Source organism: Notothenia coriiceps, unplaced genomic scaffold (assembly GCF_000735185.1).
Source record: "Notothenia coriiceps isolate Sejong01 unplaced genomic scaffold, NC01 NC01_scaffold00037520, whole genome shotgun sequence".
Lineage (NCBI taxonomy): Eukaryota > Metazoa > Chordata > Actinopteri > Perciformes > Nototheniidae > Notothenia > Notothenia coriiceps.
This window is the reverse complement of record NW_011370221.1, coordinates 205,036-227,530: the sequence shown is the minus strand read 5'-3', so window position 1 is coordinate 227,530 and position 22,495 is coordinate 205,036. Positions and strand designations below refer to the sequence as shown.

Below are 22,495 nucleotides of genomic sequence, written 5' to 3'. Positions count from 1 at the left end.
CCCCTGCTTTAGGGCAGGGCGTGGGGGGGGAGTCCTCCACGTCATAGCACACTTCCGCGGGGTAAGCGCGTCAGGGTGTGCTCTGTCAGCCGCAGCCTCATTTTTCTCCGGTTACGACCGAGGGAGAGGTGAGTGAGGCGCAGCGGCTGCTAACCAGAAAGCCGGTCAGAAACAGTGAAATGGAACAGTGTTGTTGTGGGACGGCAGCGCGTGTATACATCGGGGCTCCGCCCACTAGGGTTAGAAGGTAGAGGGCGGAGCCTGTGAGAGATATAACGAGGGGTTACATATGGTAACCCTTGTTATATAAACACTGCCCTCTACTCAGGGGCCCTGTCTGTCCTATGCTGCTTGCTGAAGAGAGGTGTAGGATGACAGTCAGGAGGCGAGGCCTCCTTTTATACAGTGAGATGCGTGCGCATTCAGGTAGGCCCGCCCCGGGGCCGGCTACGTCTAGAAAGTCTCAGTGGATAAATGCTTGTATGATAGGATCAAGGGGAAGTACCCATAGTGTCCAGTAGAGGGCTCCGNGAGGGGTCGTGAAGGGGTTATTGGGTTGTACAAGGTTTGGTATCACTTTTTGCACTATAAACACAATCTATTGGAGAGGATTAGAGTCCTAGCAAAAGTGGATATGTTTTTTCTAGAATCTGAGGATTTAAAGTCAGACTCGAAAAAACTCTGAGATTGCTTAAGGTTTGATTTCAGAATGCAGAAGATGTTGCGGTTGGATGTCTAGACATATTAAACCGCCTATTCTCATCCAACAACTTAACTCAAATTGTCACCTCTGCTAACCTGTACGAGAAAATTTTTACATAAGGTTAATGAACCTCCTTAAGCCCCCCGGACCGGTTCCTGGGCCGAATCGCGTCATTTTGCCAGGAACAAACGTCTAAGGAACCTTAATATTTGAATAAACTATGAATATTTTATATCCATATAATGGGAAACTCTCATTTAACTGATGTTTGTGTCCATGTTTTTTTCCAAAAAAAACCACACAAGATGGCTAACAGTGAGCCTCTGAAATTAGCCCCCGAGCGGAAATGCTAACCTATTACTCCAACGAAAATCACTCCTAGGCCTCCCCTTCATTACTTATCCTGAGGCCGCACATTCAAGGCACATCCGTTTTATTTGAATCGTGAAGACGCGAATCTTAAAGGGTGCCGACCTCAACACTGAAAGATACAGAACTTGCGAGTTTATCAACAAAAAACGTACAATCAAAACATGTGGCGCTAGGTAGCCTACAACCCGCTTAACAATGGCTTTACCTTGGGTTTTGTCTGGTCCAAAACGGGTCTTCAAATTTGCATTAAAACGATAAAACGGAATTGCAGTTATTGCTTATTAGATTTATCAGAACATTTCATGGGGACACAGTCACATTGGATATTAACTATGAATTAACTACAGCATCGTTTTTTATCGTTTTAATGCAATTGAAGACCCGTTTTGACCAGACAAAACCAAGGTAAGGCCCATGTTTGCCGTTGTGGGCCTACCTAGCGCCCACAATGTTCTTGGATGTACGGTTTTTGTTGATAACGTCGCAAGGTTTGGTATTTTCGTGTTGGGTGGGCCACCGTTAGATTCTGGCGTCTTTCGATCATAAACGATGTGTTGAATGTGCAGCTAGGATAAGTAATAAGGGGAAGCTTAGGAGTGATTTTTCGGTGGAGTAATAGGTTAGCATTTTTCGCTCGGGGGCTAATTCAGAGGCTCACTGTTAGCATTGTTGTGTTTTTTTTGGAAAAAAAAAATGAAAAACATCAGGTTAACATGAGAGTTTCCCCATATATGGATATAAATAATTCAATAGTTTATCAATATTAGGGTTCCGTTAGACGTTTGTTTCCTGCAAAAATGAACGCGATTTTCGGCAGGAACCCGGGTCCGTGGGGGCTTCAAGAGGTTCATTAACCTTATGTAATGATTTGTTCTCAGTACAGTGTAGCAGAGGGACAATTTGAGTTAAGTTTGTGGAGTGAGAATAGGGGTAAATATTGTCCTAGACCATCAACCAACATCTTCTGCATTCTGAAATCAAACCTTAAGCAATCTCAGAGTTTTTTCTGAAGTCTGACTTTAATCTCAGATCTAGAAAACATATCACTTTTGCTAGGATCTAATCCTCTCCAATAGATTGTGTTTATAGTGCAAAAAGGGATACAAACCTTGTACAACCCAATATACCCTACGACCTCCTAGGGCTGGGCGATATATCGAGTTTACACGATACATCGTGGATTGCACTACATGCGATGTCGTAAATGACCACATCGTGAACATCGAGTATTATGTTATCAAATCAATTTCCCGCCGCGGCCAAAATGAGCTTTCCTTTCTCCCTCATAGACACAGTCACACACGCAGGCACACAAGCAGGCCCCGTCTAACTTGCACACAAACATTACACACATGCACAGTGACAGAGTGCAGGGCTCGACATTATAAATGGCCCTCTGGCTCGGAAGCACTATTTAGACACCCCGGGCCAGCATAACGTACTTTCCACTTGCCCGCTCGGGCCACTAAAAATATTGCATAAAAAAAAAAAAATTGTCCAGTGGTATAGGTATTTTGATAAGCAATGTTATTAAATTGTTTCGTTTATTAACGCTACAACATAGCGTTTCGTGAGGCGGTTCTCGTTGTTGGGTGAAAGGCAAACGGGAGCCAGCGCGAGCAGGCTCCCGTTTGCCCGTGAGCGCCGGGCAAAAAACTATCTTCAAATAAAAGAAAGTCACCGGACGAGTTAAAGGAGAGTGACAGGTAGCATGAGAAGAAGAGGGAGAGAAAGTTTCAGCCAGCTTGATCGATGGAGTTGTTTTCTAGTGGTGCAGTGACGCGTCCTAAAACCCTTTTATAATCTATCGATTAGATTTATGATTCGAAAATTATAAAAGTAGGGTAGACATGTGGAGATTATCCGGCTGAACAAAACGTGCATTTATCAAACAGGTTTGTTTTCCACAGACCTTATTTCCAGCTATTTTCCAAAACCCTATGGAGAAATCCCATTGCTTTTTTGTCGAGGGAACCAGCAGCTTACTTCCTGGTTTTAGGACGCGTCACTGCACCTCTCAATATGATGCCAATATAAACAAGGTCTTCTGTCGGCTCTGTACATCAATGCCGACCTATGCTGACAAGTAAGTGAAGAGTAGAAAATATAAAAGGTATTGGCTATAGGGAAATGTCCCAGCAGGTTAGGAGAATGAAGGTTCTAATCTAATCTAATACATAGCCATTACATGTCTAACTCCTGATAATGACAGGAAGACAGAAAGCGCATTATACTAATAATAATAATACTACTCATAATAATAGCAGACATTTTTGAACAATGACCACAATATCATTATTTTAATAAACCAAATATGAACAATTGAGGAAAATGAGGAAGAACTGATACTGATACAAGTAGTAATGTAGTTAGTGCATAAATTACTATTGCAACAAATGTGTTAATTTTCTTCATTATTAGTCGATTTTTTTAATGCAGACATATGTTGCAGGGACTACTAGAATCATCATACTGGCGTGACTGTAAACATCAAGGGGTTAAATAAAAAAAATGTATGTGTTTTAGAGGACATTTCAGAATATCGCGATATATATCGTATATCGCGATATAGTCAGTAAATATCGCGATATCATTTAGAGACCATATCGCCCAGCCCTAATTGCAGGTAAATCAAAGTTGACATTTTCAGGTGAAACATAACAATAAGGAAAAACATGGTGGTGAATTTATGATGTGGTTAAGTAGATAAGTGTTAGAGGGGCAGGCCCATTGGACCAGAAGAGTGATGAGTAAAACCATGCGTGTTCAAGGAACACGTGCGTCCCGTCACTCCTACCTCTTGAAGGAAGTCCTCCAGTAGCCGGTTGAACTTGTCCACCAGTTCATCCAGCAGCTGGGAGCGGGCGATGTCCACCTTGTTGAAGATGGTGAACTCCTCGTTGCAGAGGGCGTGGTAAGTCTTGGAGCAGACCTCCAACACGTCAGTGTCTGTGTGCTTCTCCACAATCTCCCTGATCTGACGCAGCAGGGACTCCAGGTGCTGCGTTAAGAGAGACGTATCATGTGTTATTGCAGTCAATGAGGAAGAAAAACGGCTTTAGAATTAAATAAACAAACCCAATTTTCTCTTATTTAACTAGTGTTTTCTGTCTTACCTTTTCTAGACGTCCTGTGGTGTAAATGTCCAGGTCAAAGTACTGAGGCAGCTGAAGGAGGTTAGTTATCTTCTCTGAATCCATGGCGTACTGTGGGACAAACATTCAACGTTATGTTTTCTAACAGATGAACACAGAGGCAGAACACTTGTTGAGAACACAGAGTAGCTGTATCATACCTTGGCCAGCAGAGGGGGCAAAGCCACAGCAAACAGCTCCGTCATTCTGGTCCTGTCATCCAGCTGAGTCTTCTTCTCTTTAGCCGTCATCACCTGATCGTACATGCAGAGAGTTAGAGCTTATTCTGCACATCGAACTTTCTGTAGAGTTCACTTTTCAAAAGAGGCTATTTGCGGTTAGAGTTCGGGTTAAGTTGATGCCATGTGCAAATGTCACATTTATAGAGATGTATGTAGCTCCAGTTCAAAAGAAGAATGTTTGAGTAGCAGGTTTTAAAATGTGTCTGAGAGATATCTCAACTGTTTAAAAAAAAAAAATGTAAACTTATCCTGCTCGGTCAATAAGTAGTTTAGCTTTCAAATATATATATTTTTTTAAAACGACCAAAAGGCTTCTTAAGTTATATCCCTTAAGAAAAAAAAAGTTTATTTTTAGAACTTTAAAATCTAATTTCTATTAGATGGTAACAAATAAAGTGAATGGTATAATATCCTACCAGATTTGGTAACTACAGTCCTTAAGGAAATGGCTACACATGAACTGTCTACAGGTAATACCAAGCAGAATGGCGGGAAAACATTTAGCAGGCTCTTTTATCTCAAATGTGTAAACACGAGCATTAAACAGTGTCATACATTCCCCAATATCAGCCAATAACTGTTAACACGCTCCAACAAATCCAATCTACCATTCGCAGAAAACAATGTTTTTATCTTTAAATGCCTTAAACACAGTTGTCAGACAAAGCAAGAAGATGAAATGCTGTCCTATCACTTATGATGGTTGAAGACTTATTTAAAAAGAAATGTACTGTCCAAGTGAGGTGGACATAAAGTGCCTTTAGATTTAGCACTGATCCATCTCTAAAGTTGACTGATTGATCAATGGCTGTTATTACAGTCAGGCCTTTGCGAAGAAAGACCTGAATTATCATTTAAGCATTCTTTGAAGATGTGTGAGCCGCTCTTACCCTCTTCCCTGTTCCTCTCCCAACAGGTGGGTGGCATTCAGCCGCCTGGCGTACAGTGCACAGCATGATTTCTATCAGGGCCGTCTCTTGTCTCTCCGTGAGAGCTGCAAGAAGTGACATAAAACAATCAGAATGATCTGTTGGTGCTCAGAAGCGTAACACAAGCGACGTTGGTTTGAATTAGAAACCGGTGCCTCACCTTCCTCCCCCGGCAGCGGGTCATCCAGCAGTAAGCTGATCATACACTCCCAGTCCTTCAGTAGCTCTGGACCGCACTCCCACAGAGAGTCCACCAGGTAGGCCGCGTGCTCGTGGAGCTGGGGGGGGGGGACATGTTCACTCAAATGAAGGACACTGGGAGGAAAGACTTTAGCCCATGTGTGAGAGTAACTATCCAAACAGCGTGATGACATACCTCACTCTCCAGGAAGAAGAAGACAGTGGTCTTGATGAGGTTGGCGTTGGAGCTTTGTCTGCCTCTCCTCTTGGGGGCACCTTCCTCCTCTGGTTCTCGCTGGCTGAACAATCTGTGAGAACATTAAAGCATGAGTTGGTAAACACACAACTGCAAGTGGCACAATGCAAACACACAAGCTAAACTGAGGACTGACAGGTTTGTTAAATGAACTAAACACAAAAACAAGTTGTGAACTTAGAAAAACTCAGTGATGCAAAAGCTACAAAGTTGTTAATGCACCCTCACATACTATTTTCTTTATGTGTGAATCTTTACTGGCCTCAGGATCAGAATTTCGATAAATCTCAACGTATCACAGCCCTCAATTCCTGTTCACTGTATTTCGATATTTACTCCAGAAATGCTCTCGTCCTTAAATGACCATTGATGTTAACCACTTGCTTTTTCTCTTCCTTTCCCAAGTAGCCTCTAAGATAATTCCCCTAATGCTGTTCTGTTCAGTGAGAAGTTGGATTTCAGTCGGACATACTTCTTAAAGAGGAACTCTCCAGCTGCGATGGCGACGGGCCTGTGTGCCGAGTAGACCAAGTGATACACACTCTCACAGTCCTCAGGAGTCAGCACTTCATCTGTACTACTGCAGGGGCAAATAAGAAAGTAAACATTAGTAACCAAGTAGTTATCAGAATGCACTTGAGGTGATTCTTGAAAAGTGTGAGCCTTTAACACAAATACTATGCTCTATTTATATATGGAAATAATATTACACAGACAACCAAGAACACAGGCACTTACTTCAACACTAGAGTGAGCAGCTTAATCGCTTGTACTGCAACGTCGTACTCTTTGTCAAGAGTCATGGAGACAATGCGGTCCTGTGCAGAGAGAAATCAATTAAAGATGAAATCATTTATTTTGCAACTGATTAGTAGGTGATATTCTGTCAGTGCACGGTCGTAAGAGCATGTGTACACGTTTGAAACAATAAGGCTGTTGTGAGGGAAGTGTCCAGCAGGTGGTGCTGACCTTGAAGCGGCTGGTGAAGAGCTCCAGTCTGGCGTTGAGCTCTCTGTTGTAGTAGAGACCCTGCAGAGCTGTCAGACACTTCAGACGTACCTCGCCTTGCTGCACAAGAGAATTAAAAAAACAGTCATTTAAGTTCATCGAATACTTTTCCTTCTTGTGTTTACAAAAAATAAACCTTGAAAACATAACTCGTTGTTTCCTTTTGATTTCCAATTAGAGAATTAGTGAATCAATGGCAGTGTAACAGCAGGCATTCATTGTGTGTTCTGGATTCCTGTTGCTACACTTAGTTAACAATTGAGTCATTGATTGGGCCTTTCACAGCCCTGCACACCCACACAGGTGCTTTCAATTATTCTGCCTGAGTAGACATCTGCTCAGTCTGACGTTCAGCTACACTGGGAATTATGTGGCACCACAGAACTCCCTGTAATATCAACATAATCAAAAGTAGGCTACACCTACAGATTCAACAAAGGTAAGAGAAGGAGGGCTTTAAATTAAGGCTGCACATTTATCGATTTATTTTTGGTGATATTGCGATGAGATTTAAGCTATTAAATTAAAAAAATATTATTTCAGAATTTTCGTGATCATTAAAAACGAGGATTTGGAGCAAAATATATTTTGTTGAGTTTGTAGAATGCGTTTTTAAGCCGGATAATACTACAGCTCCACAAAAATGTATTCAAAATGTTATTTTAACACCTTTTCTGCATTAAAACATTGGGCTTCCTGCCATTTGAATATTGCACTGATCCATGTTGCAATTTTTATAAAATGTAGATTAGCTGTGCAGCCATAACTCACATTATTACTTGTTTCACACAGTCGTGAAAAGGTATGATGAGCAAAATAAAGTAATAACTTCCCGCTGGACCGTGTGTGTTAGAAGAATATTTAGAAAAAGAGCTAAAGAAATGTTGACCCACCTTATCGTGCATCGTCCAGCCCACATACTTCAGATAGCTGTCGTTGAGGAAGGCATCGCTATAGAGTTTCATCCACACTCCGATCTCTTCTATACAGATCGCCCTGATTTCTGCTATCGCATCACTGGAAAGCATCACATAAGTGTTTGTTTAACAGGATGCGATGATACAGTTTCGCTAAATGCTTTAAAAGCCAGAATCAACTTCACAGTTTTTTTTAATAATAGATGAGCATTATGGGAAGCCATACCGATATCGGTGAACGAACACTCCTTTGAATATGGCGTTCATCATGTTTTCAATCTCATCCTGATTTTCTTGGAGCTGAAATGGAGAGCAGAACAAAAGACATTGGTCACACGTGAAGCCTTAATGCACAGAATGCTACAGTAAGAGGTGAATGAGAGGCATCGTAAACATAACAGACGAGCGTCTGTGTACTTATTGTAAGTCGCTTTGGATAAAAGAGTCAGCTAAATGCAATGTAATGAGCGTGTTTGCCAAGTGAACCAGCATGCTGCGGTGAGAATGCATAGTGAGCCAACAGATGGATGCCCGGTGGGACCTGCTGTTATATAACGGGAATAAAACAGACAATCCCTGCTGAGTAGAGACGAAGTCCCTCCCTTTCCGGGGGAACTCCATGGGACCTTATTTCGGAAAAAGTATGTATTGAAGTCAATGGAGAGAGAGAAAGATTATCTTTCCATCCCGTTTGAATTGTGCCACGAATTACACATATGATGTTTGTCAATTTAAAAGATAATTTTGAAAAAAAAATAATAAAAATGTGTCGTGAAACTGTGAAGTAACACTTTTTTTTGTGTGAAACCGCTCCCGTCTCGCACCACACACCAAGACGGCCGTCACGTTGGCACATTTCACTTCTTTCTTTCAGAATGAGGCGAAAAGTATTAAAAGAGNGTTTGCCCGTGAGCGCCGGGCAAAAAACTATCTTCAAATAAAAGAAAGTCACCGGACGAGTTAAAGGAGAGTGACAGGTAGCATGAGAAGAAGAGGGAGAGAAATCTCCCTCTTCTTCTCATGCTACCTGTCACTCTCCTTTAACTCGTCCGGTGACTTTCTTTTATTTGAAGATAGTTTTTTGCCCGGCGCTCACGGGCAAACGGGAGCCTGCTCACCCAACAACGACAACCGCCTCACGAAACGCTATGTTGTAGCGTTAATAAACGAAACAATTTAACAACATTGCTTATCAAAATACCTATACCACTGGACAATTTTTTTTTTTTAACCAATATTTTTTGTGGCCCGAGCGGGCAAGTGGAAAGTACGTTATGCTGAGCCAGAGAGCTATTTATAATGTCGAGCCCTGCTCTCTGTCACTGTGCATGTGTGTAATGTTTGTGTGCAAGTTAGATGGGGCCTGCGTGTGTGCCTGCGTGTGTGACTGTGTCTATGAGGGAGAAAGGAAAGCTCATTTTGGCCGCGGCGGGAAATTGATTTGACAACATAATACTCGATGTTCACGATGTAGTCATTTACGACATCGCATGTAGTGCAATCCACGATGTATCGTGTAAACTCGATATATCGCCCAGCCCTACCTGCAATAAGACTTTTAGTCCAAGACTTTGTGAGGATTAATTTCAAAAGTTATGATGCAATGTGTTTGTGTTTGTGTTTGGCTTTTCTTACTGAACAACATAACCTGCAGGGATGGGATCCTGTACATTTGAAACACGTACTAAATTGTGTGTCAATCAACACAGGGCTCAGCGCTAACTTTTAGAAGTGGTTGCCAGGCTGGCAACCAGGCATCAGCTTTTGGTTGCCAAAACTGAAATACGGTTACCATTTTTAATCACCTTATATTTTAAATAATTAAGATACTATACAGTTATGCATCAACGTAATAAGGAACATGTGACACAAAAGAATGTTCAAATGCTTTACNACAGAGAGCAGGGCTCGACATTATAAATGGCCCTCTGGCTCGGAAGCACTATTTAGACACCCGGGCCAGCATAACGTACTTTCCACTTGCCCGCTCGGGCCACTAAAAATATTGCTTAAAAAAAATAAAATTGTCCTGTGGTATAGGTATTTTGATNGTGAGGGATCTGTGAAGAACATGACAACAGCTGCAATACTGGTATTTTATATACCAGCAATTGAGGGTGGACAAGTTTCCTACCACTTAGGTTTCAAATAATTGTGTTAATTACTTATTGTAAAGCATTTATTTGAAACCTAAGTGGTAGGAAACTTGTCCACCCTCAATTGCTGGTATATAAAATACCAGTATTGCAGCTGTTGTCATGTTCTTCACAGATCCCTCACAAATAAATTGAGCAAGTCACTAGTTTCTTGGTCATCCGTTGTCTCCCTTTCAAATGTGGGTTCTCTTGACCTTTGTGCTGACCCCCACCATAGATCCACTGGCCCTTCAGCTTTGAAGTCTTGGATTGCCAGACTAATACATTTCTAATGTTAAATAAATTAAAACCATTCACACGCTAAAGTTTCATTTTGCACTTTTATTTTGGTAGTAATAAGATCGGGACTCTTATTTAGCAACTTTTACCAGAAGTGGATGGACAACGGAGCAGAATGTACATATATATTTTGCGTCCCAAGACTTATGTTAACAAATAATTAGCATTTATCTCTTTTGGGGTGCACATTTAGCTGTTTGCTGTCCTTATTTCTTTATGTCAAAACTGGTTGCCACTGATGGCGACCAAAGGCCAAGAAGTTGTTGAAATGTTTTCTGAATGGTTGCCAATGGCAACCTGGCAACCGTTACTGTCGAGCCCTGCCAACATGTCAAATCAACATTTACGTTTTGATCTGAAAAGTCGTGTTTGTATCTGCACTGGGAGGCTCAGTCTTTTTACCAGATGAGTAAACCATAACAATTGAACACGGTTCCCAAATGTGTCTTTCCAGGGTGAAGAGGCTGATGAAGATGATGCTTATCAGGTTTTGTCAACTATAAAGAGGATCACAGCTTTCCACAAGTAAGACATTTATTTGTATTTGAGTACCGTTTCCTCATGCCCTTCCCCCTCTCCAATCTCCTGTGCTAAAGACATAGCAATAATGTACCTCTGCTACATGTGTCTGAAACTGACTGGAGTTTTCCTCTCACCTGTTGCAGCGCACATGACTTGTCGGGGTGGGACCTGTTCACCAGCAACTTCAAGCTTCTCAACACAGGCATAGAGAATGGAGACATGCCCGAGCAGGTTAGTAAACATACACACGCGCAAAGTGAAATTTTGAGAAAAGTAATGAAGCTAACTCATCTGTGATTGATTTTCTTCTCTTCTGGTGAGCAGATAGTCATCCACTCTCTGCAGTGTACCCACTATGTGATCCTGTGGAACCTGGCCAAGTCCTCTGAGGGCAACTCCAAAAAGGTGAGCTCTAAAAGACAAACTTCATAGCCCTATTCTGCACTGTTTTTAAAGAGAACTTGAAAGATCAATGTTAACACAAATTAAATCTGTCTTTTCTATACAAAATCAGGACGACATGATTACCCTGAGGAAGCAGATGAGGGCGTTCTGTATGATGTGTCAGCGCTACCTCACCAATGTCAACACAGCCGTCAAAGAACAGGTGACACACACACGTGCATATGACATTGACATGTGTAGCAGCAGTCGTTGCAAACATCTTTGATGCATATCTTTAACGTGGACCATCTGCGCCTCACAACTGATGTATAATATCAAATCCCCTGTATCATGTTCTCAGGAACATCACTTGCAACAAGTGATTTTGCACTGCTCTTGTCCACACTGACCTTTTTGTCTCCTTCCTCCCTCCTACAGGCATTCACCATCCTGTGTGATCTCCTTCTCATCTTCAGCCACCAGATGGTGTCCGGAGGCAGGGAACACCTGGAGCCTCTGGTCTATTCCCCCGAGGACTCGCTGCAGGTGGAGCTGCTCTCCTTCATCCTGAACCATGTCTTCATAGACCAGGACGATGAAACAAACAGCACAGGTACAAATGACCAAGTCAGGCAGCTCATTTACTTTCTGCTCCGCTCCCAAAGCAAGGGCAGCAAGTAAGGGTCCACTAAGTGCCTCCTTCTGAGCGCCAGGGTCTCTTTCAATTGTTGCTTCTTTTTTGCAGATTCTTGATAAACGGTTTACACCCAGCGTCTTTTTTTTCTGAGACTTCTCCTGTTTTTGTGTGCCTGCTCCAAGCCCTGGCAGTTAGAAATAGTTTAACATTTTTGAGAAAAGGTTTGGTGACATCCCTATTTAAAAACTGGAGCAGTAGCTTGTTTATGGCCTCGGACAGAACGGACCTATCATAACAGAGATGGAAAAGCACATTTCGGCCGGACCTTGGATGTTGTTGCCGGGGAGTTTTGTACTTTTATTATATCTACGTCTGTCAGACTGAACGCTGAAGCTCATTCATATAAAGTGTTAGAGCAAGCATTCCCAGGTTCATCGTAATGGTGCGAAGTGGCGATTCTGGTCTGTCATACTACAGTGGTGAAACGATCCTCTTCCGGGCGCCTTTCTGCTAGATACAGACGCTATGTGGACACATGCACTTTTTGCAAATCGGCCAATGTGCAGCTTGTAACTTTCCCTTTTTCTTCTCCAATCATCTCAGACGGGCAACAGGACGACGAGGCGCTAAAGATTGAAGCTCTGCACAAGAGGAGAAACCTCCTCGCTGCCTACTGTAAACTCATCATCTTCTGCGTGGTAGACATGAAGACGGGAGCGGACATCTTTAAACAGTACATGAGGGTACGTTCTGATCAATAAAAAATGGCCAATAATGAACTGTACACATGCAGCAGATGGTACATTGTCTGTCTTATCATTACACATATAAATCCTTTCGTCTACAGGGATACATGTTAATGTTTCCTCCGTTCTTTGCAGTATTACAATGATTATGGAGACATCATCAAGGAGACTATGAGTAAGACTCGGCAAATCGACAAGATTCAGTGTGCCAAGACGCTCATCATCAGTCTGCAGCAGGTCAGTCACCACACTTTTGCTCCCTTGTTCATTCTTTCAGTCACTTTTAATTGTTTCGTCCTACTTTGTAAGAGATGGTTAGTCTTATGTTTTCCTCTTCTCCTTCTTCTAGCTGTTCCATGAGATGCTGTCTGAGCTGGGCCACGGGTTCGACCGCTCCTCCTCTTTATTCTGCGGAATCAAAGAGTTGGCTCGACGCTTTTCTCTAACCTTCGGTCTCGACCAAGTGAAAACCAGGGACGCTATCGCTATGCTTCACAAGTAAGGCTTCGTTCCACTCCTGTTACATTTGTTGGCTTGGCATCTGGGAACTGTCACGTTAGACAAATAACCCTTTGATTAGCGTGCTTCTGCTCGCCATGTTGTTCTTTCTTCTGGATCTATGATTGCCCTAAGTGATATAATGTTGCACGTTTGCCTTTCCCAATAACCCGTACATGTTTTCCCAACTCTAAAAAAATCAAACGCGCAGCAGAGAAACAGATCCACAAACACACGACTCCTCTGTTGCATACTTGATCCAGAGCAGCACAATGTGTTCCGTGTCTAGCAAAATGTGGGCCTCTCAGTTTGTAACAATGCTAACTTCTGTGGCTAAATCGTGTAATTCCCACCAGCGTGTTTATAGACTATCTGTTGCAGTGACACATTTGACCTTTTTAAGAAGTACATAATGTTTCGAGTGTATTAAAGGCTCACAGTCCTCCACATTTGTAAACACACCAGCGTCATCACAATTCATTTCTCATGTGGATTATAACGGGATCATCTCGGCCAGGTTCCAGGAAATCTCATGTATGCACATTTGTTACGCTAGCTTTTGCGTCCCGTACACTTGTGCAACACATGGGCGCAGTATGTAACGGGATATGCCAGATGTGCCACAGGCGGTAAAGAAATGACAGACATGCTAAACAAGCTTTGTTTCCATCTAGTATTTAAGATACTAAACTGTACAAAGTCTATGTAGCGCTGCATTACATTATTGCAGTGTGAATACATTATGATTGAATGTGTCACTTAGTTCTGATTGTGAGAAGAACAGACAGTTATGTAGGCTTTAAAGAACTAACACGGCTGAAGAAAATTCTTCAAATCTGTTGGATTTGTTTCGAAAAAGTGAGCGGAACTCTTTAATCATTTCATCTTTTTTTTCCAATGAGAACTGATTCAATAATGATCAATCTCTCAAATACCATGATTCATATCGCAGGTGCAAATAATTCCAAAATAATCACATTAAGTATTTATTATATGTATTCCAAACGTTCACTCAATCTGTTGATAAAAGGTATTAAGAGAGGTACTGAGAGAAGCTTCTTAAAAACTCAGCTCTTAAAGTCGTTTAACTCGAGCTGCTGGACTTAATGTTTTAAACTAGTACAACATGACCACGGTTCAAAATACTAACTGAATATATTACATGTGACATTTTCCGATGGTTAGACTTCATTTTCCTATATGACACTACACAGTCGGAATGAAATATTTTATGCCCATGACCTTTTGCTCAGTGTTTCTCTTCTTTCTCTCTGTCTCTGCGTCTCAGGGACGGTATCGAGTTTGCGTTTAAAGATCCAAGCACCCAGGGAGAGGGAGGCCCGCCTCTCAACTTGTCTTTCTTAGACATCCTCAGCGAGTTCTCCTCCAAGCTCATGAGACAAGACAAGAGGACTGTGTAAGTGTTTCCCTTCCGAGCCGACAGTCGGGGGTCTTCGGTGTGACAGGTGTTTGTGACAACTGGTGCAACTGGTGTCTCTGATGCGTGCAACGCGGCTCTTTCCCCCCCAGTTGGAATGTGCACCTGGTTGTCTGCAAAGATGCATGAGTTTCTTCATCTTGTTTTCTGCTTCTCCTCAGCCACATGTACCTGGAGCGCTTCATGACGTTCCAGATGGCGCTGCAGCGGGAGGACTGCTGGCTGCCCCTCATCTCCTACAGGAACTCCCTGCAGGCCGGCGGCGATGACGACACCATGTCGGTGATGAGCGGCTACTCGAGCAGAGGGTCCTCGGTCCGCTCCAAGAAGATTAAACCCCCGGCTGTTACAGCTGGAACCTCAGCAGCCAAGAGGAAGCTGCCAGAAGGTATCCCCCACTAAGGAACCCACACAATCATTATGCCTTTTTGACTACGTAGAATCATGAATCAGAATCAAACTACTTTATTTATCCCCGGGGAATATTTTCTTTCTGTGAATGTTGATCCTTTTTTTGCATGAAATAAATAAAAGTCACATTTAAAAAAACTAATATTAATTAAAAGTTTAATTAAATATGCAAAAATAAAGTTAAGTGAAATATACAAACATAAGGCATTAAAGTAAACTATCCAATAAAAAGGACCACATATTTATACAAACCTAAGAATAAAAAAATAAAAGTAAAATTAATTAAAATATTAATAGTAACGTAATAGGGGTTTCAAAAACAGGTTTCAGATCAGTCATGGCAGGCAGATACATACATTGTCTAAAGCTTTAAAACTTTACACCTGCGTTTTTGTTTGTCTATAAACATCACCACTCCCTACCAATGCACAAACACTGAACCATATACATTAGAGCCCAGGTGTTCATGTGAACCATATACATTAGAGCCCAGGTGTTCATGTGAACCATATACATTAGAGCCCAGGTGTTCATGTGAACCATATACATTAGAGTCCAGGTGTTCATGTGAACCATATACATTAGAGCCCAGGTGTTCATGTGAACCATATACATTAGAGTCCAGGTGTTCATGTGAACCATATACATTAGAGCCCAGCCCATCAGTGATGTTACAGCAGCAGGGCTGGAGCCCAGATTAACCCAGATGCCCGGCGATCTGATGCGGAGGAGATTAAACAGCAGATGGTGGTCGGCTCCTGTCTGTGTTCGCTAAAGGTTTACTGACGACCAAGGATGTTCTCATGATCAGTTATCTGCTTGCATCATATACAAGCCCAGTTTGAGTCTGTTTACGTGGGAGAAATGTAACAAAATGAAGTGGGGGGGGGGGTTTTAAGTCAACTTAAACCCACTTTGAATACAAAAGTTCTGACAGACATCTGTAGATCATGACATTAATTATTAATGATAGCATATAGCTTAGAACAAGACTGCCACATGTAGGCCTACGTCTAACTAAAGCAAATGATTCAAATAAGGAGATAAAATAATACAAATGTTATTGGAAAGTTTGCATGAGGGGATTATTCAAAATGCTATTTCTTGTTGAATGATGAAAAGCAGGCCCTTCAGTATATCAGTTCACCAGTATTACGGTCATGTTCTTGGTATCACACTTAGCCTAACCCTGGCATAGGATATGGTACTAGGAACAATGTCATTTCAATTTTGAGAAAATATATGACTGGAACTGCTACAGAAAATAATATTAAAATGATATAGGCATTAGGACTTTAAAATTGAATTGCTTGTAAAGGTTTTAGCTATAGAAAAAAGACAAATGATGAAGATCCCTGTCTTTTTGTAACGATATTAAATAACAATCCTTAACTTGCTAACTTTGATTTGAAGTTCAGTATAAAGAGCTTGGGAGGAATGTTGGCCCTTGAAAGCAGCATAATGGAACGTGAAGTGTGAGTTTTGTGCAGCCTGTCTCACACTCTGACCTTCCCCTGCAGAGGAGACCAGCAGCAGCGAGCCCTGGCAGCAGAGCATGCAGACCCCCATCATGTTGCCGTCCCCCCACCTCACTTCCACTGCCATGCGAGACCCTAAGAGGGGGCGTGATGACAGCTTCATGGGAGTGTACCCCCTCCCCCAGGACCAGCCGCAGCCCCATCAACTACCGCAGCACCATCAACAGACGCCGCAGCACCAAACCCCCCTGGACTACAAGTGAGTGTTTGTCAGCGCCTCATTCCCGAGGGGTGATGTCACAGTAACAAGGGGGTACTGGTTCATTAAAATCTAAGTTACATAAAAATGTATACTTGTATTAAAACTACTTCACTATAGAATATTTATTTCCTGCATACTAAACCAGTTTTACTAAAACGTTTTTTTCTAAATACACTTCAGTGCAGCACTGAAATTGTTCTCCGTTACAATTGGATTCTCCTTTTGATAAATTAACAATATTCAAATAAAAAAATACATGTTTTCAAATGATATTTTTTCAGTGCAAAATGAATAACCGGCCAACATAAAAGTAGTTTGGACTTATAAAAGTTAAGATTCATGACAAGTGTTCACTCTTTCCAAATGTCCTCAGGGTGCATTTATGAATAGGAGTATTTAAATCGATCGTTCAGTTCCACTGTTAAAAACATCAAACTTTCACAAAAAAAATTGGCAATATTCTTACACTTTGAACATTGGGGAAAGAAAAGGGTTTTTCTGTGGATTTCAGTTTTGCCCAGGAATTTCACAAACTGTTTTCTTTAAATGTGTTGTCCTTGAACCCTGTAGACTCCTACCAGAGGTTTCTATAAATGTATCTAGGCCAGGCCCATCATACAGTTGAGTTGATCACTTCTTCTCTACGAATGGGATCAACGGACTGGAATATGTAGCCAAACTTCATTAGGATAGTTAATTTCTGAGGGTGAACGGCTGCAAGATGCTTGTACTCAACACCCTGCCAAGTGTTGCTCCTGCTGGGACAGTGACTGAGTAGTTCATTTATCCGACCTGACTTTTCATAGGCGCCAGGCCTGGTATTTCAGTCTGACATCATTGTAGTATCTCCAGTTTAATTACCAAACACATGTGGAGTAAAAATCGTTGTGCGTGCAGTTCCCAGGTGACGTGGATGCTGGCTCAGAGACAACAGGAAGAAGCACGCCAGCAGCAGGAAAGAGCCATGAACTACGCCAAGCTCAGGACCAATCTGCAGCACGCCATGTAAGACACACACACACACACACACCTGCACATGGTGTGAACATTGAAGTTACGTTTCCATAATTGAACAACTGTTTGTTTTTGCAGTCGTCGCGGCACTGGGCTGATGGAGGAAGACGAAGAGCCAATCGTGGAGGATGTGATGATGTCATCAGAGGGCCGCATGGATGATCTCAACGAAGGCATGGACTTTGACACCATGGACATTGATCTGGTAAGAGGCGCATTTAACTCAAAGTGTTTATTCATTCGTACCTAAATAAAAAGGCGGTGTTCTTTTAGTTAGTACAGGCAAGAGATGCACATAAAGGACACAACAGTATGATGAAATGTACCAGCTCACTCAAAAATAAATGATAATATTGAATAAATAACAAAGAAAACGGACCCTGTAAAGCTCAAGAATTCAAACAAATGAAGCCGAATGCTCTAAAGTCCTCTCTACAGCAGCAGTGATACACTGGCTTTTCATTACTAACACCCTGTTGACTTCTTAGATCTCTGGAGATCAGATTCAACAAACAGGAAAGTATTCTTCAGACACTTAGTCAAACGGCCATTAGGAGGCAACATTAGCTGCTGTTGTTGCTACAAATGTAACATCTGGTCCCGGACATTAAGGCCAGATGTTGCATCTGGAGAATCATCACGGTCTGATTATTTTGCAGTCGCAATACTAGATATCTTTTCAAACAGCCAGAAACAGATGAAATCTGATTTCAATTCTGAGATATTCTGAAGACAATCGTTTTCAAAACCTCAAAAATCTCCAAAAGCCCTTAAAAAGTCCCAGAAAGCCTTATTAGTGGATGGCATGCTATCCTGAAGCTGGCGCCAGCTCACAAGTGGCCGGCCAAAGACCTCATGTGGAGACACACAAGAAACTTTAACTGCCGTTAGAAAGCCGTGTGGTTCGGATCGGCCAGGGAAACGCATTCATTCCATGAGATTTGACTTCTCATCGTCTCTTGTTTATCATTTTCTTTTGAATGTTGAACTCGAAGACCACCGATCAAGATCTTTTGTTTTATGGCCACATAGTTTCCAGAATGTGTCAGCCCCCTCCCTCAGTTTTTCCATTCGGCTTGATTTTTATTAGCACTCAGCTAACTATGTTAGCTTTGCCATGGCTCAGCCCAGAATATATTCTGATTGAATTACACTTGGTTACTGGTTTTGTTTGCATTCTCTGCCTACATGGCAGCTATTCTTAGAATACACTGATTTGTTTTACATACAAAAATCCATAACAAAGCAGCTTGTGTTCATATTAGCATGTAACATCAAAATGAGCAAAAAAGACAGGAGATCATCAAAGGGAATTGTTGGCTGTTGAAGGATGTATCTGTTTGTTTTAAAAGATGAAAGACGACTTGTAAGCGCAACATGACGCATTCATTTCACCGGTTACCCTAACAACGCAAAAGCACGATGTATGATGAGTGAGAACCAAATGTTATCCCAGAGAAAGGTCTATTTGGATTCTTCACTTATGCTGCTTTCTGTCTCAATAATCCAGATGTCATGTTGAATCAACCAAGAAATTGCCCTAGTTTTGCACTCCTCACGCTGCACATCTTTCAGAATTGAGATGTATGAGGACAACGCTGCAGATATCTGCTGAAATGATTTATCCTCTTTTTATTTAACTAATACAGCAGGTTTGCTGAAATCCATATTATCACAGCGTTGGGCAAAAAAGCAGATGGAGCAGGAAGAGTTTGTGGAATATTTAAACAAGGGCTTGGCGATATGACTAATATCATACATTACGATATTGTCTATCAGATAGCTCTATAGGTATTGCAATAGTTGATGGTTGACCTTTGACTCTTAATCAAATATCATCAGTAATGTGGATTTTATGACTAAGTGGGAAAAGGCCCATAATAAAACTGCTTACAATAAAACACATCATTTGACTGTTTCACCCTTTAAAACAAGACAAAGATGACAATTCTGCAATTACAATCTCAAATCTTAGACCATATCTAGTCTCATATCACCATATCGATTAGGGATGCACCGAATATTCGGCCACCGAAAATGATCGGCCGAAAATGGTTAAAAAGGTTTTAGCACCGAAGAAATATCACCGAATGTCAGAGAACAGGGTTACGTTGATCATACTCCGCATATTTGTCCGGGTGTTTTGATTTCAAGTGGTGGAGTAATCCGAAGTGGCGAGCATGGTCGCGCGCCGTGCTTGTCGCCGCGTTTTGATTACGTCATCACAACAACACGTTAGGTTACCAAAGTTATAGGTGCATTTGTTGTTGTTGAAGGCCTGGCTGTTACAGTCTTTATTTACACTATTTTGTTGCAGGCCTACTGGCCTAGATGTTTATGCAGTTTTAAAGCACCTTGGCTTTGTTCTGAATGCACTTTGTTGTAGTTATCCTACAGAGAAAAGAAAATGCACTTGACTTGGAATTAATGTACTGTATGCATTCAAAAGTGCTGAATAAATGTTTTATGGACCCATAATAGTGATTATTATTTAAGTTAAGTTTTGCCATAATCATGTCTTTTTCCATAATCAGGTAGCTGAACAACATTGGTAAAAAATGTATACATTATATATATATATATATATTTCTATATATATATTTCTATTAATCGCTTTCGGCATTCGGCCAACTGTTTCCTATTTTCGGTATCGGTTTCGGCCAAGAATTTCCCATTCGGTGCACCCCTAATATCGATATTGTATTCATTTCCCAGCTCTACTCTAAACACATTTTCTCTCTTCCAGCCGCCCTCGAAGAACCGCCGTGAAAGATCCGAGCTCAAGCCGGACTACTTTGACCCTGCCTCTATCATGGATGAATCGGTAGGTTGCATCTTCTCTCTCTCTCTCTCTGTGTGTGTGTGTGTGTGTGTGTGTGTGTGTGTGTGTGTGTGTGTGTGTGTGTGTGTGTGTGTGTGTGTGTGTGGCTTGTGAGGAATAGTAAGAGACAACTCATAATCGCACTAAAAGGAGTTCAACTGTATGTGAGGAAATGGAGAATGGATGTCTTGCAAACAGTCCCATTACACAGACCACTTCAGGGCACGTTGTGTTTGGGGGTGCTGAATGAGGAGGTGCAAAACATTTAGACAAGTCCCGCTGACCAGCCTGCACGCTCCGCCGCCAAACACAACATCTCTCATTGGTTGGAAAGCCAACATTTAGCCTGTGTAAACACGCCAATTTTTCATTTAATTCCGAATGCACTGCAGGCATTAGATTCCTGTTCCAGCATGTTCCAGCCTCAGGAAGCCTCTGCGCTCGTTCTCACACCGAAACGCTCCCACTCTGCCTCGCTGTAGCACTTAGAAAATGTGTCTGTTTTATGTCAACTTTTGAGTTATTTCATAGTCACAAAAAGCAGCAGAAAAACTGTTTTCTTTTCACCAAACACCGAGCCGTCTGGTTCTATTATGCTTTTTCTGAGAGAGGAACCAACACGCAGAAGACTTAGCTGCTTTCAGCGCTGCACACAACCTGCTCACAAGAACTCTGTCTTAGATCCCTTTTTCCCTGATTTGAATTTGAATTCTAAAAGGTTTGACAAATGATCAGGCTGTGCTTTTTGATCACAATGTGCTTCCTTGCTGGGCTTGGAAGAATCTGAATAGGCCTGGGTTTTGTTTGTCTAGCTTAGATATGTACAAAACCTAATAAATGGAATAATGTTCGGTCATAACATGCATGCAGAGCCAAATAAAACACACACTAGCTTATTCAAATGTATGGCATGATTGATAAAGAAACATTTTATCAGTTTATTTATGAATCTAATGCGTGAGCAAACTATAGAAAGTCAGAAAGTCATTTGACTCCGTGCATCGTGATATCAACAACATTAAAAACAGCTTGCTATTGCTACACTTTGTGTTGGTGGCTGGCTTCAAGAATCACATTTGTTACATTTGTTTCGTTGAATCTTTGACATTTAAAAAAATAAATAATTAGATGACCCAACCAGTTTGGTTTTGACTAAGTATGACCAAAGTATTCCTATTTTTAAAGTTGTGAAACTCATTTACTTCTCTTTTATAAAACATGTCAAATGCAACTCCTACATTTCATTAATTTGCATACTTTGTCTAAAAGGAGTAAATCATACCATACTGTTTTCTTAGTACCTACCTGTCTTGTGCCTACTGATTTCTTAAATGTCTTTGACTTGAACTGGTTGTTACTGCTTTCCCCCTCTCCTCTAGGTCCTCGGGGTGTCCATGTTTTAAGCTAATCTCCAGATGATTTTGACGCTGGGATAACAGAAGAGGCGCTTTGTATTTAAAGAGAATTTTAGATGTGAAAACAAGTGTTTTCTGTAAGAAAAATCCAAAACTACAAAAAAAAGAAATCAGGCTTGTACTCCACGTGGACCAACGACGACCCACACTCAGTGTTGCTTGCTCAGAGAGGACATTGTTTCAAATATTTACTTTTATAATCTTGGGTAAGCTCTTCCTGTTCAGAGATAGTGTGACAGGCCACTTCCAAACCTATTTAGAAATGAGACGTGTCTGAAGAAAAATACATAATAGCTTTTTTTTTTTTCTCCTTTCCTTTTTTTTTAAAAACGGGGTTGAATTGGTGTTTTTAACTTAAGATACATTTTTGTTCATGTCTAACCCTTTTTACAATTGTAGTAAGTTACCAGGTGTGAAGTAGTAATTTATAAACAGACTGTAGTAGCTTGCTCGTACTGTGTTAGCCAGGTGGATGGAGGTCTTTATGTTTCTGTGCTCCTCCCTCCATCACGTCCTTGTCCCTGTTGTTGGGCCTCTTCTCGGTCCTGTAACCACTGGTGGTTAAGGCGGTGCGGTGTCACGTAGAATCAGTCCCCTTATGCTGTGAAGATTCCCCACACTGTTAAGCAGTAAGTCCCAGAGCTTACCCCAAGATTTGGACCACTCCGTAACCCTGCATCTACTAGAGAAATG

At 41.5% G+C, this 22,495-nt stretch overlaps 2 protein-coding genes across 2 annotated transcripts; one reads left to right on the top strand and one right to left on the bottom strand.

Moving 5' to 3' along the window:
- Positions 1 to 3,709: 3,709 nt before the first annotated feature.
- On the bottom strand, positions 3,710 to 8,042 carry LOC104967674 (cohesin subunit SA-2-like). The gene is made up of 11 exons (XM_010797188.1): positions 7,968 to 8,042; positions 7,718 to 7,841; positions 6,786 to 6,884; positions 6,555 to 6,634; positions 6,289 to 6,396; positions 5,757 to 5,868; positions 5,541 to 5,658; positions 5,342 to 5,445; positions 4,371 to 4,463; positions 4,192 to 4,281; positions 3,710 to 4,076 (listed from the first exon to the last, which is right to left on the bottom strand). The coding sequence occupies exons 1-11, from the start codon at positions 8,009 to 8,011 to the stop codon at positions 3,789 to 3,791; spliced, it is 1,260 nt and encodes a 419-aa protein (XP_010795490.1). The 5' UTR covers positions 8,012 to 8,042; the 3' UTR covers positions 3,710 to 3,788.
- A 1,770-nt stretch (positions 8,043 to 9,812) lies between these two features.
- LOC104967682 (cohesin subunit SA-2-like) lies at positions 9,813 to 21,896 on the top strand. The gene is made up of 16 exons (XM_010797194.1): positions 9,813 to 9,833; positions 10,631 to 10,701; positions 10,842 to 10,929; positions 11,023 to 11,103; positions 11,213 to 11,305; positions 11,521 to 11,695; positions 12,323 to 12,462; positions 12,601 to 12,702; positions 12,815 to 12,963; positions 14,252 to 14,380; positions 14,563 to 14,789; positions 16,333 to 16,549; positions 17,450 to 17,557; positions 17,645 to 17,771; positions 20,313 to 20,390; positions 21,767 to 21,896. Exons 1-16 carry the CDS (start codon positions 9,813 to 9,815, stop codon positions 21,788 to 21,790), a joined length of 1,830 nt encoding a protein of 609 aa, XP_010795496.1. The 3' UTR covers positions 21,791 to 21,896.
- Positions 21,897 to 22,495: the final 599 nt, after the last annotated feature.

What these genes read in the sequence shown, in the direction of transcription:
- LOC104967674 (XM_010797188.1), bottom strand. Translation starts at nt 8,011, where the DNA reads ATGATGAACGCCATATTCAAAGGAGTGTTCGTTCACCGATATCG. An exon ending in GGAGAGTTCCTCTTTAAGAA is followed by an intron (nt 5,869 to 6,288) that starts GTATGTCCGACT and finishes ATGTTCTCACAG; the next exon opens with ATTGTTCAGCCAGCGAGAAC. An exon ending in GGAGAGGAACAGGGAAGAGG is followed by an intron (nt 4,464 to 5,341) that starts GTAAGAGCGGCT and finishes ATGTACGATCAG; the next exon opens with GTGATGACGGCTAAAGAGAA.
- LOC104967682 (XM_010797194.1), top strand. Translation starts at nt 9,813, where the DNA reads ATGACAACAGCTGCAATACTG. An exon ending in GCTATCGCTATGCTTCACAA is followed by an intron (nt 12,964 to 14,251) that starts GTAAGGCTTCGT and finishes TCTGCGTCTCAG; the next exon opens with GGACGGTATCGAGTTTGCGT. An exon ending in ACACCATGGACATTGATCTG is followed by an intron (nt 17,772 to 20,312) that starts GTAAGAGGCGCA and finishes TCTCTCTTCCAG; the next exon opens with CCGCCCTCGAAGAACCGCCG.